The sequence below is a fragment of the Ursus maritimus genome, unplaced genomic scaffold (genome assembly GCF_017311325.1).
Source record: "Ursus maritimus isolate PB19 unplaced genomic scaffold, ASM1731132v1 scaffold_34, whole genome shotgun sequence".
NCBI classification, from domain to species: Eukaryota; Metazoa; Chordata; class Mammalia; order Carnivora; family Ursidae; genus Ursus; species Ursus maritimus.
Genome location: NW_024426008.1, coordinates 15,295,658 through 15,313,440, shown reverse-complemented (window position 1 = coordinate 15,313,440; position 17,783 = coordinate 15,295,658). Strand labels below are relative to the sequence as shown.

Genomic DNA, 17,783 nt, shown 5'->3' with positions numbered 1-17,783 from the left:
CCTCCTCTCCTTTCACCATCCTCCCATCACTCCCCAGGAGAGAGGTTATTTTTGAAGTACATAATCAATAGATTTTGGGAAGCAGCCAAAGCATGAGGGGGGGGGTCCTATGATTGGGAATAAGCTACTAGGGATTGCTGAGAGAAGGGATGGCAACAGGCCATGCCAAAAACTGTCTGAGGAGGGAAAGACTGTCTGTAGCTCCCATTTAAGTGTTCTGAGGTATTCTTTTGCACAGCGTTTTGTCTTGGAGGGGTTTCTTAGCTGGGTTCTTTAGCTTCTTGCTGAGTTGCGGGGAATACAGACCACCACTGAGAGCTGCTTTTCAGGCCAAATAATGTTCCATTAACATCAAGGTTGGTCTGAGGCACTTGAAGGACTCTCAAATCTGGCCACAGTGCTGTGGTTTCGTTCTTGATGCTGATGATGCCTTTGCTGAGGGTTGAGTCAGGAGCAACCCTGTTGGCCCAATAACTATGAAAATAAGGGTTTCATCACCCCTGACTCAACTGCCACCTAGTGAGAATGTGCAGATGATCACGCACAGATGAGTATCACTGTTGGAGGGTCACCTCAAGAGGGGCAAAGGGGCTATTTCTGCAACACTCTCCATGACGTCACTTAGAAACCATAGCTCGGTTTTAGTTCGTTACTTGAAACCACAGGGATGTCTCCGCTGATGGATTTTTAGGTTTTATTTGATAGCCGTTTATTACTATCCCTCCGATACTTGAGAAGATGATCCATGACTGCAGCCCCCAGTTATCAGAGGAAATGGATTTGTTGCTCATCTCCTTGGCTTGGGACATTTCATTCTGCTGTTCTTATTCAACATATGATCCTTCCTAAAGATTTGCTTAGAGTTTTGTGCCTTTAATATTTTTTCTGTTTCATTTTGTCACATCTAGTGAGTTGATTGTTATAAATGGGTATAATATTGTGTGTGGATATTGCTTTGGCTCTGATGTTGTGGGATAAGGATAGCCTGTGGGTCAGTCTTTGCTGTTTGTCCTTAGCTGTTCTTATATTATACACACAGATCAGACTATGCTCCAAGGCTTATCTTCTATCATTCAAATGCCTTCCTTGATTGAAGAAGCTTGGTGGTGGCATTAATTACAAATAAAAGACCAGGACCCGATTGTTAAATGCAAAACATCTTAGGAGGGTCTGCCTTCACTCTGGCGGACTCTCAGTGGTGACATAAAGATCTTTGTCCTGTGCAGATCCAGTTACAGCCAGTAACAGAAGCACATGTCCCACTGGGAACAAAAGAACACTTATTTTCACATTCCGTGGCTGACGTTGAGTGATAACATTTTTGCATATCCTAAAAATTTTTATGCAGATGCTGTTTAAAGGCAAAATGTGCTTTTACAATAATCTTCTTTGTGAATGGAATTTAAACGCTTGGCATGCGTTCCGTTTTCAACGTGCCTGTCAAGTTCTGAAAAATAACCTTTGACGGTCAGCGAGCGGAAACACAACGGAGGTTGTTGCCTCTGTGCTCAGCAACGCTGTTTTGTCATCTTCACTTTTTCAGACTCAGGCTCATCTGACTTAAATAAAAATATGATACAATTACTATTTTATAAGCAAGTGATGAGACTACGGTTTTAAAGAAACAGGCGACTCTCAGTTTTACCTGGGCGAGTTGCAGAGCTTTGTCTCTGGCTGAGACGTGTGATGAATGCACAGTAGATGACAAATGGAAAAATCTGCCAATTAATGTATTTTTCACATATTATTGGACAGTTACAATTTTTTTAAAACCCTTGGTGTCTTGGCAAAAATAGAGCAAAACTAAAAAGAAGATGCTGTCTTGAGTACGGGCTGAGGAATACACAGAAGAAATTGTTCTTTGTTTGGGGAAGAACTGCAAAATCACCTTATCCCACGTTTTCAAGGTAAATCATATATTGGAAAATTTAGGCTGCCTCCATATGCGACCTACAGAAATCATTGAAATAGGAAGTATCAGCCTTGTGACATTTTCTGAAAGGCTCTTTGACACTGGTAACTGGTTAGAATGAAATGTTCTCTGTTTTAGTAAATTAATTTGGTTCTAATAACCACAATGTTTGTGCATGTGGATAGAGCTTTACTAACAATGCAATTTATTATGGGATTCAATGACCCAGTAAACCCCAAGTCTGCTCACTGCAACACAGAATTTATTTTGGTAGCACTTATATTCAGTTGAGCTGACAGGCTTATAATTGATATGTTTTGCAAGTCTTTGAAGGCAATGAAGCAGAGAAGTCTTTGCACAACACTGTCTAGGTTGCTGTGGCTGTGTATCTTTAATAAACAATGCTGTTTTTCACAAGCTCATTGAAAAATGTTTGCACTAACTGCACAGAAAACTTTATGATGAAAATAATAACAGTAAAAACCCGTTACTAATCACTGTACCATCATTTAAAGAATTGCCATATTTTTCCTTTCTTCAACAGTGCAAATTCAAGTGGAGGAAAAAGAAGATGACACAGAAGAAAGTTCAAGTAAGTGGGGAGAGACCCACATGGGATGTGTTTCCTGTGGAATAGCAGTGAATGCAGGGGACTCGTCCTCCTGTCTTGTGGGATTATGCTACCACATGTAAGCCCAGGCTACCACATGTGTGGAAAACTTTTGATGCTCTCACAAAAGAGATCAAGTCCAGCAAATGGAATCTCCACTCTAGATTCCATCTAATTGGCACACACACATTCTACCCAGTGTGTAAGTTACTCATGATCAAGTAGATGGCAGTCCACAAAAAATCTGCTTTTTAAAATTTCTCTATTATTTTCCCTGTTAAGGTCTTTGTCCTAAAAGCTCTTCTATAGGGCTCAATCTATTGTACTAGAATAGACTGGCCATTTTGACTGAATTGATCAGGTGGTTCAATTAAAATGAATAAGCACATTCTCTCGTACTGAATTCATGGGTATTTTGTTGAAATGGCTCTGTTTTTACTTTGTGTAAGTTTAGCTTAAGAGTTTGGATTGTGGGGGCGCCTGGGTGGCACAGTGGTTAAGCATCTGCCTTCGGCTCAGGGCGTGATCCCGGCGTTGTGGGATCGAGCCCCACATCAGGCTCCTCCGCTATGAGCCTGCTTCTTCCTCTCCCACTCCCCCTGCTTGTGTTCCCTCTCTCGCTGGCTGTCTCTATCTCTGTCAAATAATTAAATAAAAAATCTTAAAAAAAAAAAAAAAGAGTTTGGATTGTGGTCCCTTGCACACAGACCACTCATGGACTGGAACATGGGAAAGACCATTATATGAGCAAAAGCTCTAAATTTACTAAAACTGAGAGAAAGAGCAGTAGCTCAAGAAGAGTTCAATTAGAGAATACATCAACACCGTCAATGTAATAACCTGAGCACAATATGGCGGCCAGGGAATGTTCATGATGCCAGGTGTTTTCAGTCATTCAGTGCATTTTACATGCAAAGAGCTCAGAGTCTCATGCAGACTGCGTATCATGGCTTGAGTACTGGAGGGGAGGAAAAATAATTTTCCCTCTAGCCCTTCTGAATTGTTAGCTGTGACCTCAGTAATATAAGATAGTTTAACCAGAGAAAAAACAAACAAGTTTATTATATGTATACCTCATGTATACATGAGAGATACTCAGGAAAAATAAGTAACTCTCTGAGGTGGCTTAGAATTTAGACTTAAATACCGTCTTAATAAGGAAAAAAGAGAAGGGTGTGTAGGCCTTTTAGGAGAGAATAAATACATTCTAGGGAAGGTGAGTGGGCCCTTCGAAGACTAGATGGGTGATATGATTGTGACAAAGTTTGTCTGGGTGTGGTATTGACTTCTAATGTCTTCCCTTGTGATGAGTAATCTTCCCTAAGGGTGAAAATCTTATTGAGGGGATTTATGAGAATTCAGTTCCTCTTGGAGGATCTGTGTTTGGGCAGACGAGGGGAGTTCAGGAAAAACCTCTCACTGCATTTGCTGTTTTTCAAGTGCCTAGAGCTCAGTATAATCAATATATCAAAGTAGCACGATTGGGGTGGCATGTCCCGAGCTCCTGCAGTCATATTTTGAAGTGGCATATTCTGCTACCCTTCCATCCTCAATGGAGACCATTTCAAACAGTAAAATTGTATGCAAATCTGCATTTAGTCGGCAACCGTAAACATTGATTATTTATTTTAGAATTTGAGTATTTGGAAACTAGTCAAGGCACTAAAAACAGCCTTTTTGTGGCCAAGTGGCAAAAGAGAAATCTGATACAATGCTTTTTGTCCACAGTAAAACCGCAAGTTTAATAGTTTAGTCTTAATACAAAATATCCTAAAATGCAGAGAACCATATGGCTGCTTGAGTTCCTGAGTTATTTGTGGGAAAATTATTTCTCAATCCTTATCAAGGTCTTGTCCTTTCTATAAATGGTGACTAATGTGACTAATAAAGACAGGGCGAATTTTCAGATGGTCAGAATGGGGTTCACGTAACATACAACAATGCCACATATTTAACAAATGGAACATCTTTCTTGGTTTTGACGACAGTGTATTGTTCTCAAAGCCTAGTTTGAAAGTTATCCTTCTGTTTTTCTCTGCTAGCCGAACTTTAGTACTACAGGCAATATTTAGATCTCAGATTTGAAATATTAATAAAAAATGTTTCAGTAAGTAATTTTAAAAGATAATTAGGGGTGCCTGGGTGGCTCAGTTGATTAAGCCTCTGACTTGATTTCGGCTCGGGTCATGATCTCAGGGTCATGAAATGGAGCCCAGGTGGGGCTTTGTGCTGGGCATGGAACCTGCTTAAGGGTCTCTCTCTTCCTCTGCTCCTCCCCCCTTAAATAAAAGTAAACAAATTTTTTAAAGAAATTAAAAATAAATAAAATCATGACACACACACGTAAGAATGAACAAATTTTTTGAACAAATAAGGACTAGTGAGGTGTTGCAACCAGTTCAAAGGAAAATCTATAGAACAGGTGCATTTATAGATCAGGGATATTGAAATGATTGTGCAGATGGAGGCATAACTGTTTTGTGGGACTTTTTTTTTTTCTGGTGAGGGATGATTGTCTCTCCACTGGACTGAGTTCATGTACATGTCCACAGACAAGAATTATTTTGCATCGCTATTTAGTGATCTGTAACTTTCAAAATTACAAACTAGCTCCCATGGAATCAGAATCAGATAACATAAAAGGGTACACTGCAGACAATTCATGGTTTTCCACTGAAGTACAATTTTTCCCTATAGTAGCTTCTGTTTAAGAGTATAGTGATAACTATGAGTTGAATTTTTAATAATAGGCTATTCTAAATATCAAAAGAAGCACAAAAATGAAAGTAAGATATAATGTTATAAACTGTGAAGGAAGGAACAGGATTCTCTCTCTGCTCTATCTGGAGAAGTCCAGTGAAGTTTTGCACAGATGAGTCATCAATTGTTAGTTGATGAATAAAATAAAATGTCATATCTCTCAGTTTTACATTAAATTTATATGTTATCTATTTCTATTCATAAAGATACTATAATCAAGCCAGTATTTATGTAAATAAAGATATTCAGTATCAATTTCATTTAAGAAAGGGAAAAATATTTAGGAAAAAGAAGAAAAAACCTTGGAATCAAGGATAAAGATAATTTGAATTAGGAGAAATCTCAAGGGCTGAATTAGTTTCTTCGAAATTACTCTAATTTGTTGCATTTTCTTGTCCTTCCTATCCTTTGTTCTAAGATAGAAGTAGCAGTAAACATACAGTAGCTAATCATTTAATCCTTATGTGTTAGATCAGTAATGCTTAAACTTGGTCTTAGAGGTCATGGTATGGTATTAAACTCTGACTCATCTAGCAACTCATGTAAATGAAGACCGGGTTTCTAAGGAAAATTAAAATTTGGGGATCCACATTCAGATATTTGAGTAGATGAGCCACAAAAGAAAAGACACTCTAGATAAGAGTATTTGAATGGCAGGCTATGGAATATATACATGGCACGGTGCATCTTATCATGATGTGGACACTTGCTGGATTGTGATCTCATGTGACAATGGTCATTAAGACACCAAGCATACATTTGGCAGCAGGAGAGAGAACTTTCTGATATTGCTCATTGAAGCATTCACCACTGTGTTTAGGTGAAGAGGAAGAGGAGGAGGAAGATAAACTACCTCGAAGGGAGAGCTTGAGACCAAAGAGGAAACGGACCAGAGACGTTATCAATGAGGACGACCCAGAACCTGAACCAGAGGATGAAGAAACAAGGAAGGCCAGAGAGAAGGAGAGAAGGAGGAGGCTGAAGAGAGGAGCGTAAGTGAGCTCTGACCTATAACTGAAACTCTGACTCGCTCAAAAGTGCCTAACTCTGAGAAGACCACTCCCTTTAGGCACTCTGTGGCCTTAAAACTTTTGAAAAGACAACAGGTTTAATTCAATGCTGCCATTTTACTCCACTTAGTTAAATGTATTTTAAAATTCAAATAGAATTAAAAAATGAAAATGTGTATTAAGAATGGGCTAAGAGAAATTTCCTTATGAGAGATCTAAACCATTATAGGTTATTAATAACGATATGCATTGTTATCAAAGTTAAGTGGAAAATTCCTAAAAAATGAGCCCACTTTACCAAGTAGAGCAGGGTTTGGCAAAATATGACTAATTCCAGCCCAAGAGCTAAGAGTGGTTCTTACAGTTTTAAAGGGTTGTTGATTAAAAAAATAATAATAATAAAAACAAAAACCAACCAAACAAAACCAAAGACAAATATGGGATAGAGCTGTACATGGCTCTCAAAGCCTAAAATATTAACAATCTGTTCTTTTACAGAAAAAAAAAAGTGTACTGGTCCATGTTACCAAGTACTGGGGTTGTCCTTTCCTTTTTAACACAACCCTACATTCATCATTTCCACCAGGCAAACATTTCACTGAGTGCTGACTTTGTATAAAATAATATATTAAGTACTGTGTAGGAAAAATCCAAGAAAATAATTTTCAAGGCTTGGCTTTCTGGAAATTTGCAGATGGCAGGCCAGTAAAAAAAGTGTGCATGTGATACACATCAAATAATAGAAAACCTAGACACCTGGGAAAGGCTTTATGAGAACAGCTACTCTACGGTTTCCAGGTAGTAGGGTCATGGGAACCACCATGAGGTAAGGGAGCGTCCTCCAAAACACTCCTAGGACTTTGGATGGAAAGGAACTTTCTAAGATGTCCTCCCTAAATGACACATTCTAATGTTCAGCAACTAGCTTTTCCTTTTCCTTTTCATAAATCATTGTAATTAAATACAATCGTATGAAAATTTTGGCAGGTAGAGAAGCTTAGCATTGATAGAAGATGGTTCCTTTTAAAATAAAGAAATAGCCCCACCCACTTCTTCATCATATTTTTGTTGAGTTCAGTTTTTAAAACTGAAATCCCTCCACCTCTTCCTTTCTTTCCTCAACCCCAAGCTCCCTTCTTCCATCTTTGAATACCAAGACACCACCTTCTTTAAATTTTGCCTCTGGTATTTTTTTTCTAGTTTCTTTTTATGTCTTTTTATGCTTTTTTCTTTTAAACAAACAAACAAAAATATCATCTCACACTTTTAAGTTCTAGGTCTTATTGTTTTCACTGTTATGATGTAGTTATATTTCCTACTAGCAAAGCCTGTGCTTGCTGACAGTGCTATTTCATCAATAGCTGTATGCGTGATCAATAGCTGTATGCGTATTCCAGAATTTGCTTTTACTCTCCACTTGTGCCTCAGAGAAGTCCTTTTAAAAAAGGTGAGTTGGGTGAAAATTTCTGTGCTCTCTTGGTCTGCTCAAGGCTCTCATGTGAACTGCTCAACCCCTAGAGAAAGGACCATATGGATCAACTGGGTCTTGGCCCCTATTGCCTGAGGGAATGTTGTCTCAGCGACAGTGTCTGTCCTTAGCTGGTAGCACTCTCATCCTCATTCTGAGAAGCCCACAAGCACCCTGACACCCATCCTCCCCACTTCTCCACACAGCCAAACTTGGCTAAAGTAAAGTGAACTTTGTCTCCAGAAGTTTTTCAAATTATATAATTACTGCTGTAATTTGGGCAACTAATCTAATAGTATCATAAATTATTTGTGATGATTGATAACTCATTTTCTGTTGTTCATTTTGAAGATAAGTTTTTTGTTTTTTTTTTTAAAGGAAACGTATCAGCAAATATATTTTGGAAAAAGATTTGTAGGCAAATCAGGGCACACTTATTAGATTAACTGATTTAGGGTCTTTTTATACTTAAATGTTCAAGTGAAACACCTGAGGGAATTTCCCCTGCACTGACAAAACATTTGAAGCCAACTAAAACCAAGGTTGTAATGCTAACTATCTTTGGAGACAGTTAAAAAAACTCTGCCTCGTTAGACATTTTGGAAGATTTCTAATAATATGACAGGCTTTTCCTGACCCAGTTTTAAGTGAATAAGAAATATGTTCATAGCAGTGAGAAATTCAGCACATTATGCCTTCCCCCCCAACAACTGTTGTTTAAATAAATCAAACTTAAGATAGAAAGTCATTCTTGCGCAGATTAGCCCTACATGTTTGAAGATGAAGCATTTCTGTGCGATATTCTTTTAACATGATTAGCACTTTCTTTCAGTGATTCCTGGAAAAGCGGTTCCCTTATATGCCAGTGAAAGTAATACTTTAATTACCTGCCTATTTGGAGAAAACTCAGGAAATAACTATACCTGGTAGTGCAACACAATTAGTCTGGAGCAATCAACAATTAGCAACAAAGACTTTAAAAATACACCTGTCTGGGGTTATTTAAAGTAAGGATTTATTCTTATCTTTCCATACCATACTAATCTTGGAGGACACTGTTCTATTTTAGTGGACTTTGAGTCCTGGATTTATGATGATAACCCTGTCATCCAGAAAGATTCTGTACATAAAACATTTATTTAAGGACAAGTTTATTTGGAGTCTTAGAGAAGACAAAACTATTTGTTATATGGGATAATATAGATGGATAGTCACTGAAGGGTGTTACTGAAGAGATTTCAGATAATGTTTTAAGGAATCCTAGAAATAGAATAGGTTAAATGCATAAAGTACTGGATTTAAAATAGCAGGAAAGCATATAATTAGTGTTAGGAAGATTTCCATTAAATGGTTTCTAAAAATTGGCATGTAAAGAAATAAGCTGTAGGGGCGCCTGGGTGGCACAGCGGTTAAGCGTCTGCCTTCGGCTCAGGGCGTGATCCCAGCGTTATGGGATCGAGCCCCACATCAGGCTCCTCCGCTATGAGCCTGCTTCTTCCTCTCCCACTCCCCCTGCTTGTGTTCCCTCTCTCGCTGGCTGTCTCTCTCTCTGTCAAATAAATAAAATCTTAAAAAAAAAAAAAAAAAGAAATAAGCTGTAATTATATGGTAAATCCACATACTTAACAGATCATTTAAAAAATTTTTTTGATGACTCTGGATTAAATGAGATACTGTTTTAGATATGATTCTTAACAAGAATTCATTAATATAAAGCTTTAAGATACCTACATGTAGATACAGTTGTCCCTTAAACAACATGGTTTTGAACTACATGGGTCCACATACACGTGGATTTTTTTTTCCTTTTTAAAAAAAATTTAATTGCAGAGTAGTTAACATACAGTGTTATATTAGTTTCAGGTGTACAATATAGCGATCGACCAGTTCTTTACATTACTCAGCACTCATCCTAAGTGTGCTCTTAATCCCTTCACATAGTTCCCCTATCTCCCCACCCACCTGCCCTCTGGTGACCACCAGTTTGTTCTCTATAGCTAAGGGTCTGTTTTTGGTCTCTTTTTTTCTTTTTGGATTCATTAGTTTTGTTTCTTAAATCCACATAGGAATGGAATCATACAGTATTTTTCTTTCCCTGACTGACTTATTTTACTTAGCATTATACTCTAGATCCATCCATGTTGTTGCAAATGGCAAGATTTCATTCTTCTTTTATTCTTCAGAAATATTCCAATGAACTACATCTTCTTTGTCCATTTATCCACCCATGGATACTTGTGCTACTTCCATAATTTGTCTACTGTAAATGATGCTGCAGTAAACATGGTGCTGCATATATCTTTTAAATTGCTGCTTTCATATTCTTTGGGTAAATACCCAGTAGTGAATTACTGGATCATATGGTAGTTCTATTTTTAATTTTTTGAGGAATCTCCATACTGGTTTCCACAGTGGCTGCACCAGTTTGCATTCCCACCAACAGTGCACAAGTGTTCTTTTTTTTCCACATCCCCACCAACACTTGTTTCTTGTGTCGTGGATTTTAGCCATTCCAACAGGTGTGAGGGGTTATCTCATTGTGGTTTTGATTTGCATTTCCCTGATGATTAGTGATGTTGAGCATCTTTTCATGTGTCTGTTGGCCATCTGCATATCTTCTTTGGAGAAATGTCTTTTCATGTCTTCTGCCCATTTTTTTTAAATTGGATTATTTGGTTTTTTTGGTGTTGAGTTGAATACATTCTTTATAAATGTTGAATACTAACCCTTTATCAGATTATGTCATTTGCAAATATCTTCTCCCATTCCATAGATTGTCTTTTAGTTTTGTTGATTGTTTCCTTTGCTGTGCAGAAGCTTTTTATTTTGATGTAGTCCCAATAGTTTATTTTTGCTTTTGTTTCCCCTGCCTCAGGAGACATATCTAGAAAATGTTGCTACAGCTGATGTCAGGGAAATTACTGCCTGTGCTCTCTTTTAGGATTTTTATGGTTTCAGACCTCACATTTAGGTCCTTAATCCATTTTGAGCTTACTTTAGTGTATGGTATAATAAAGTCATCCAGTTTCATTCTTTTTCATGAAGCTGTCCAGTTCGTCCAACATCATTTGTTGACGAGACTTTTCCCATTGCAGATTCTTGCCTTACATGGATTGTTTTTAATAAATACAGTACAGTACTGTAAATGTATTTTCTCTTCCTCATGATTTTCTAACATTTTCTTTTCTCTAACTTGCTGTATTGTAAGAATACAGTGTGTAATACATATAACCTACAAAATGTGTGTTAATTGACTCTTGATGTCATTGGTAAGACTTCAAGTCAGCAGTAGGCTATTAATAGTTAAGTTTTGGGAGAGTCTAAAGTTATATGTGAATTTTCAACTGCACATTGGTCAGCCTACCCAAGCTGCTTGTTATTCTACGGTCAACTGTACTGTGAGTTTTTTTTGGAAGGACGGGCAAGTTAAAGACTTAAAATGCCAAGCAACTGAATTATCAGTCTTAAATCTTTTTGTTGGTGTTGTTTTCTAATTGAATCCATTTGTAATAGTTTCTTGACATATTTTCTTTTTCTTTTGTTGATTTCCATAAATATTTCAATAAAACAGGTAACTATATAATCTAGATTTAGCCTATGTCTACCTGGAAACAATTTTTTGAGTAATCTTAATAAAACAATCTTTTCTTTCAACTGAAGTATAATTGACACACAACATTACATTAGTTTCAGGTGTACAACATGGTGATTTGACAAGCAAAACAATCATTTTTACTAAAATATACGTTTTCCTCTTATGATAAACCAACACACACATTGTTATTCTGATTAGCAAATTAAGCAAGCAACAATTGTGACTATAGAGGTAGTAAAATGTACTCAAGTATTTTATGTCATAGTTGTACAGCGCTGTCAGATTTTATATAATAAACATCGAGTAATTAAAACGGAAACAACCTAATGGCAATCAGAGCTCCATTTTAGAGTATACTTACATAGTTCACTTACTGTGAATCACTATTCTAAGCCCAGTATCTGAATTGGTCAAAAAATCAAACTGCCAACAGGAAGTGTTATTTTAGAAAATTAATATGAGTTTTTATGTCATGACATGATTAAAAACTGGGTTGGTGGGAAAGAAAGGAGGAGGCAAAGTCATTTTGTATGGTAGGCCATAAAACTATGGCTATGTCCTCCGTTCCCCAGCTAGAATTTTCAAAGGCAGCTCTGCTGTAGTCCTACTGTGTGTAGTCACAACGAGTAAAGGGAGCAACAAAGTATGTTTCTGACTAATGCTGAATCAGATTACATTTCCTTTGTCAGTTTAGTTAGTTAGAGTTTAGTTAGGAGAAAGAAACTTCAGCAGTTAATTGAACAGAAAGTATTTACTAAGAGAACTGTTGAGTAGGTATAAATAATTGTTAACTAGGTTACTGAAAAGGTGACAAGAAAACACTTAGGTATCATGGTGTCAGCAAGTATGGGAAGAAGTTACCACCCCAGAGTCTGGAGGAATAGTGGAAAGAAGTTGAAATTTAAATTTAGAAGCATGGAGGAGGGATACCAGGGGCTGGAACCACTGAAGAGGGGCTGATGCTAAAGTGGGTTGGTTTCTACGGGGGCGGCGAAGAAGCTGGTTCTGCTAGTGTTGGAAAAGTTGGCAAATTAGATTCATCTGCAGCTGTGAGAAGGCCCTTCAGTTACTGGGTTGAAGAGCATTACTAAGGAGGAACTGCCACCCCATGAAGCCAAAGGAAAGCCTAAGTCCCTTCTTAGTATCTTCTGTTGGTGGCCTATCATTGAGCCAGCCGACAAAGCAAGAAGTGTCCCCTATAGAGTCCCAGCCCCAGCATCACAATATTAACTATAGAAAGGTGAGTGTGAAGTTGAGTGACAATAACTTAATAAATAAAACAGTCTATCACTAAAACAATTGATCTTTACAATAGGGCATGTCATTACATTCCTCAATTTAAAATCATGTTGCTTGTGTTTAGATTTTTTTGTTTTGTTAATTCCCGACCATGTAGTATTTTTACAGTCCTAGGAATATAGAAGAGAAAAGATACATCTCATTTGCTCAATGAGAAGCTAAATTCCTTTGAAGGTCTCTTCAAAGGATTTGCTTCCACCAAATGTACTTCAAGTTGAATTTTATCAACTGAAGTTTTGAATTTAATTAACAGATTAAGTTACCTTTGAGAAATAGATTTTTTTATTTTTTCCTAGTTCAATTTTTCTCTTTCTCTTGAGACATGGCTAACAAATTTGTAAGGGCACTTCAAAGACATCTTCACCTCTAATGTACTATCCTTATCGAAAAGTAACGTTTTTCAATGAAATGTAGAATTGGTGGGGGAAAGTGTACAAGGGAACAAAGAAGAGAGGAAAATATGTTGAGAGATCTGTAACTGATCTTCCACAGATTTTTTTAGTCCCGAGAGTTTGAGGCTGGGACGTAAAACAGTTTCAGGACTTCAGAATGTAAACGCTATTGTTTAAAGTTATAATAATGCCAGAAATCCTCTATCAGCATTCACACAGATACAAACTCTAATGCTTATAAATCTCAGCATCTACTATGTACAGCCAAGCTGATCCACATTGACTGAGTATCTGATAGCATTCTGCTTTAAGTTAGGAAATCAAGCAAAACTTAACTTTTTTTTTCCTTTTAAAGGGAGCAAGAAGAAGAAATTGATGAAGAGGAATTGGAAAGACTGAAAGCAGAGTTAGATGAGAAAAGACAAGTGATTGCTACTGTCAAATGCAAGCCTTGGAAAATGGAGAAGAAAATTGAAGTTCTCAGGTATGATGCCACTTTTCATAATTAGACACACTTTCACTGATTACTGATCTCCTAAATCCTCTGAGTATTACCTACATTTTATACATAGCGCTATCTATAGTATATCATATATATAAAATACTCATTATTACATATAATGTTCATGGTCGTAGACATGTATACAACATTATATGTTGCATGTCATGTATGTGAACACTGCATATATATGTACATATATACATATATATATAAGTAACATCGTTAGAGAGGCTGAACTAATGATTGTATTTTTTAAAAAATTATGAGCAAATTCATTGTGCAGAGTCTTATAACCTCTGGTCACTTTTAGTCATTTGTTCCTTGAACTGAGACTTTCTTTAGTTTAATACATTCATTCCTATCTCTCTGAAAGAGGTAATATATTTGACTTTTACACGTTTGTGTCGCTTGCACATTCATGGTTCTCTGCAGGGTCCCAGCCTCAAACGATACAATCAGGTGACAGCTCTCTTTAAAGCACAGGGAGGATATTAAGCCAACAGAACAGTACACAGGATTCCAATTAAGGATTATGCTAATAGCTATTCCATGGTGACACGTCAGTGACCCAATTTCAGCCTTCCGTTGAGTGTTGATGAGAGTACAAACACACTCGGAGGCACATGGATTTGCCAACTCCCTATATGAAAAGACAAATGATTCTTTCTGAGGGATGGGAGCATATTCGCTTCTGATCACTTCTGAGGATCACACTCTATTTCCTTGCCAAGGTTGTTGGGGAGGTGAGGCATGAATACAAGGGAACATGTCTGTGATAACAAGCATGCTTATATCTTTCAGTGGTGCTACCGATTGAGTTTTTCCACAGAACCATTTTCGTAAATAGTGGTAAATTTCCAAAGCTGTCTCTCCACCAGGTTATTGAACTAATCATGTTAAATATTATCATATAGTATTATTGTCTTTGGTGATGAAAAAAGAACTGAAGTAGCTATGAGGATATTTCATTTCTAATCTTAGCTTTGCAAAAGAGTATGTTATTTAAGGACATTGCTTAAGCTTCTGGGGCCTCAGTTACCTCATATCCAAAATAAAACAAGATATTCTAGATCTATCCTGTGAAATGGGAACCTAGCCATCATTTATAATGGCATCGTTTTGTTTTGCGGAGTGAAGCTTCCCAAGTTCCAAACAATGGTCTTCCCAGCAAACTTCTAGAACACCGCACTTGTAGGCTGGGAGCTCCATGTGCATTGGACACACCAGCCATGAATGAGGGCAAAGACAAGCAGGGTGCCTGATTCCATGGGGCTAGTCATGTGTGTGCACGTGTGTGGGTATGTGTGCATGTGTCTGTTAAAATAGTTTTCATTCAATGAAGGGATAATGATGCTAAATGATAGGTTTAAAAATATCCTTACTTGGCAAAATACAAGTTTGGCAACCACCTTTTGTTGCTTCCAAAATATATTTTGAAATATTACTGGCCATAAAATCCCCCCAAACTGGAAACCACAGGTATGTAGAAAGGTGTCAACTTGGAAAGCAGTAATATTGTGAACTTTCAAAGCGTGGTGTGAATGAAATTGGGTAAGAATGCTATAGAATATTTCCACCTGCAGAAGGCATAGAAATACCCCCACTCTCCCTTCCCTGTATCTCCCATGTAGGGCAGCAGAACAGGAATGGGCTTCTGATTTCAGTTTGAATCTCAGACCTTCCACTTGATAGCTGTGCAAATTTGAATGAATTGTGTAGCTCTCTGCCATTTAGGTTCCTTATGAAATTATGCTAATTTACAGGGTTATTGGCATCATAAAGTGAGATAATTTGCATAAAACACTTAGCACGGTGCCAGAACATAGCACATTGCTGGGAAGCACAAGTTGTAACTATTATTTCCTCTCAGGACAGAGTCAATGATGCCTGGTCCCCTGCAGTGTGACAGGAGAGATGGAGAGAGTATGAGACAGGCAGGCCTGGGTGGAAGCAGACCTAGCCAGGGACAACCTTGGGAACCCTGGGGGATGTTGACACATTGGTAGCAGTCTAGATGGGCAACCGAGTCTGACATTCCAACAAAGAAGAGAGCATCTTGACAATTTGGCAGAATCTGGGACCAAACTACCGTCAGGTTTTCCAAATGTACCCAGGGTAATCCTGTGGCAGATTTCAGGACCTGGGGCCTTGAGCTGAGTCCAGGAATGAACCCATTTTGGGAAAGGGGCAGAGAGAGGGATTGGGATGGCAGTGAGGGAATACCGGGCTCTATTGCTCGAGCAGAGATTGAAAATGGGAAGTCTGCAGCTCCATCCAGGTCTTAGGTCTGAATGTTAGGTTTTTATTTGGCCCACATGTTTTTCGTTTCTCTTTATTTTATTATTTTTTCATTCATATATATAACATAAAATTTACCATTTTAACCATTTGGGGCTATTTCTTTTATAACATTTTTTCTTTGTTGTCAAACATTGAAAAGTAGGAGATTTCACATTAAAAAAAATCCAGGGGCTGGGGCGCCTGGGTGGCACAGCGGTTAAGCATCTGCCTTCGGTTCAGGGCGTGATCCCAGCGTTATGGGATCAAGCCCCACATCAGGCTCCTCTGCTATGAGCCTGCTTCTTCCTCTCCCACTCCCCCTGCTTGTGTTCCCTCTCTCGCTGGCTGTCTCTATCTCTATCGAATAAATAAATAAAATCTTAAAAAAAAAAAATCCAGGGGCACCGGGGTGGCTCAGTTGGTTAAGCATCTGGCTCTTGATCTCAGCTCAGGTCTTGATCTCAGGGTCGTGAGTTCAAGCCCCACATTGGGCTCCACACTGGGGATGGAGCCTACATTAAAAAAGAAAATCCAGACGTCCAGCTTCTGCTGGATGAGTGGAGGATCTGGTCCTTCATTCCTACGGGGAAATGGCAGCTGGGACCCTACAAAAAGGGCATTCACTTTTCAGTGTGCATAGTTCTCAGACAGTCCACATCACCTGCTCATGCTACTTGGTTAAACCTTGAATGCGTTCCAGTCTGCTGCCTCCTACCCGTGCAGCTAGCGAGCAAGTTAGGCACATTACCAAGACAGTGATTCAGAACGTCAGATTCAAAGCCAGCTTGTAGAATGGAAACACAGATGCAGGCCCAGAGAAGAAGCAACTATGGCTTCTCACCTGTCAGTAATGTTCACCGTCTTGCGACCATTCTCCATGGCCAGAAGTGGGTCCTGCTTTGTAGCTTTGCAATGCTCTGCACAGCTGGTGCTGGTGGTCACGGTCAGCCTGATTCCCTTGGTTTCCGCATCTGTGAAGAAGCTGTTGGCAGTGCAGTGCCCGGCCTGTCTCCCTTTGTGGGTTTCTGAATGAGCTTCTCCCTCATGGATTTCGATCACATTAGTTAGAGCAAGCGGTCAATACTTTATAGTATGTAGATGTAAAGGTTTCTCTAGCCCAACATGGAAGTCAGGGAGCTTTTCTCCTACACTTTATCTCTTTCAGGGATGTCTAACTCTGAGAAAACATTTCTGAGGATTATGTTATTTCCAGAACTTACCTCCAGTTATCAATCCTTGCTAAGTATATGGAATTCAAGGCATGAGCCTCAATATAATTAGAGCAAATACTTTGATCACAGGTTTGGATTTGTGTCAGGGTTCCTAGGCTTTCCATCTGGCTCTGGCTCTGAAAAACTGGTGAAACTTCTAAAACAGATTTAACAAAGGGTCAGGCTTTCAAGACGTGTTTTAGAGTAAAGCATCAGGAATAGTAGCTTATTCTGAGGATCCTGTTTTTTGGGGGGGACTCAGGGGGAGTTCCCACATTCTGAATGAGGACCTACCACCAGCAATGTGAGCATCCCCAGAGCTGAGGGCCAAACGGCAGTTAAAATAAGCAGTTAATACATAGGCACCAAGTCCTAAAAATGGGTTGTTGATCCCGAAGGACTCTCAAACATGGCTCAGGAATTGGAGCTCGGCATTTTCAAGGCAGCAATATTGGCTTTTTTGGACTGAAGAGAAGCCACATCCTTTCCACTATTGTTGTGGAGCTATGTTTTTCAGTGTGTTTTCCTGTGTGTTAACACAGTTTCGTACTTTCATGTGGCCTTAAACCTGTTGAGTGATAATCTCCAGGTGGAAGGGCAGGTGTGTCTGGCCCAGACTACAATATGCATAATTTTTTCCTTGATATACAGTCATGATTGAGGTCCACTGTCTTCGATTCTGAGAAGCAGAAAACCTCATTAAGCAGAACGTCCTACTCCATAAACTGTTTATTGAATGAGTGA

The 17,783-nt window shown here is 38.5% G+C and overlaps 1 protein-coding gene across 1 annotated transcript in view; it reads left to right on the top strand.

Annotated features, from left to right (window-relative positions):
* Positions 1-17,783, top strand: part of TMC1 (transmembrane channel like 1) — a 135,700-nt gene that overhangs the window by 32,487 nt on the left and 85,430 nt on the right. The window contains exons 3-5 of the mRNA XM_040620241.1: positions 2,457-2,504; positions 6,103-6,274; positions 13,402-13,530. Coding sequence (XP_040476175.1) covers positions 2,457-2,504; positions 6,103-6,274; positions 13,402-13,530 — 349 coding nt within the window. The remainder of the gene's footprint in view (positions 1-2,456; positions 2,505-6,102; positions 6,275-13,401; positions 13,531-17,783) is intronic.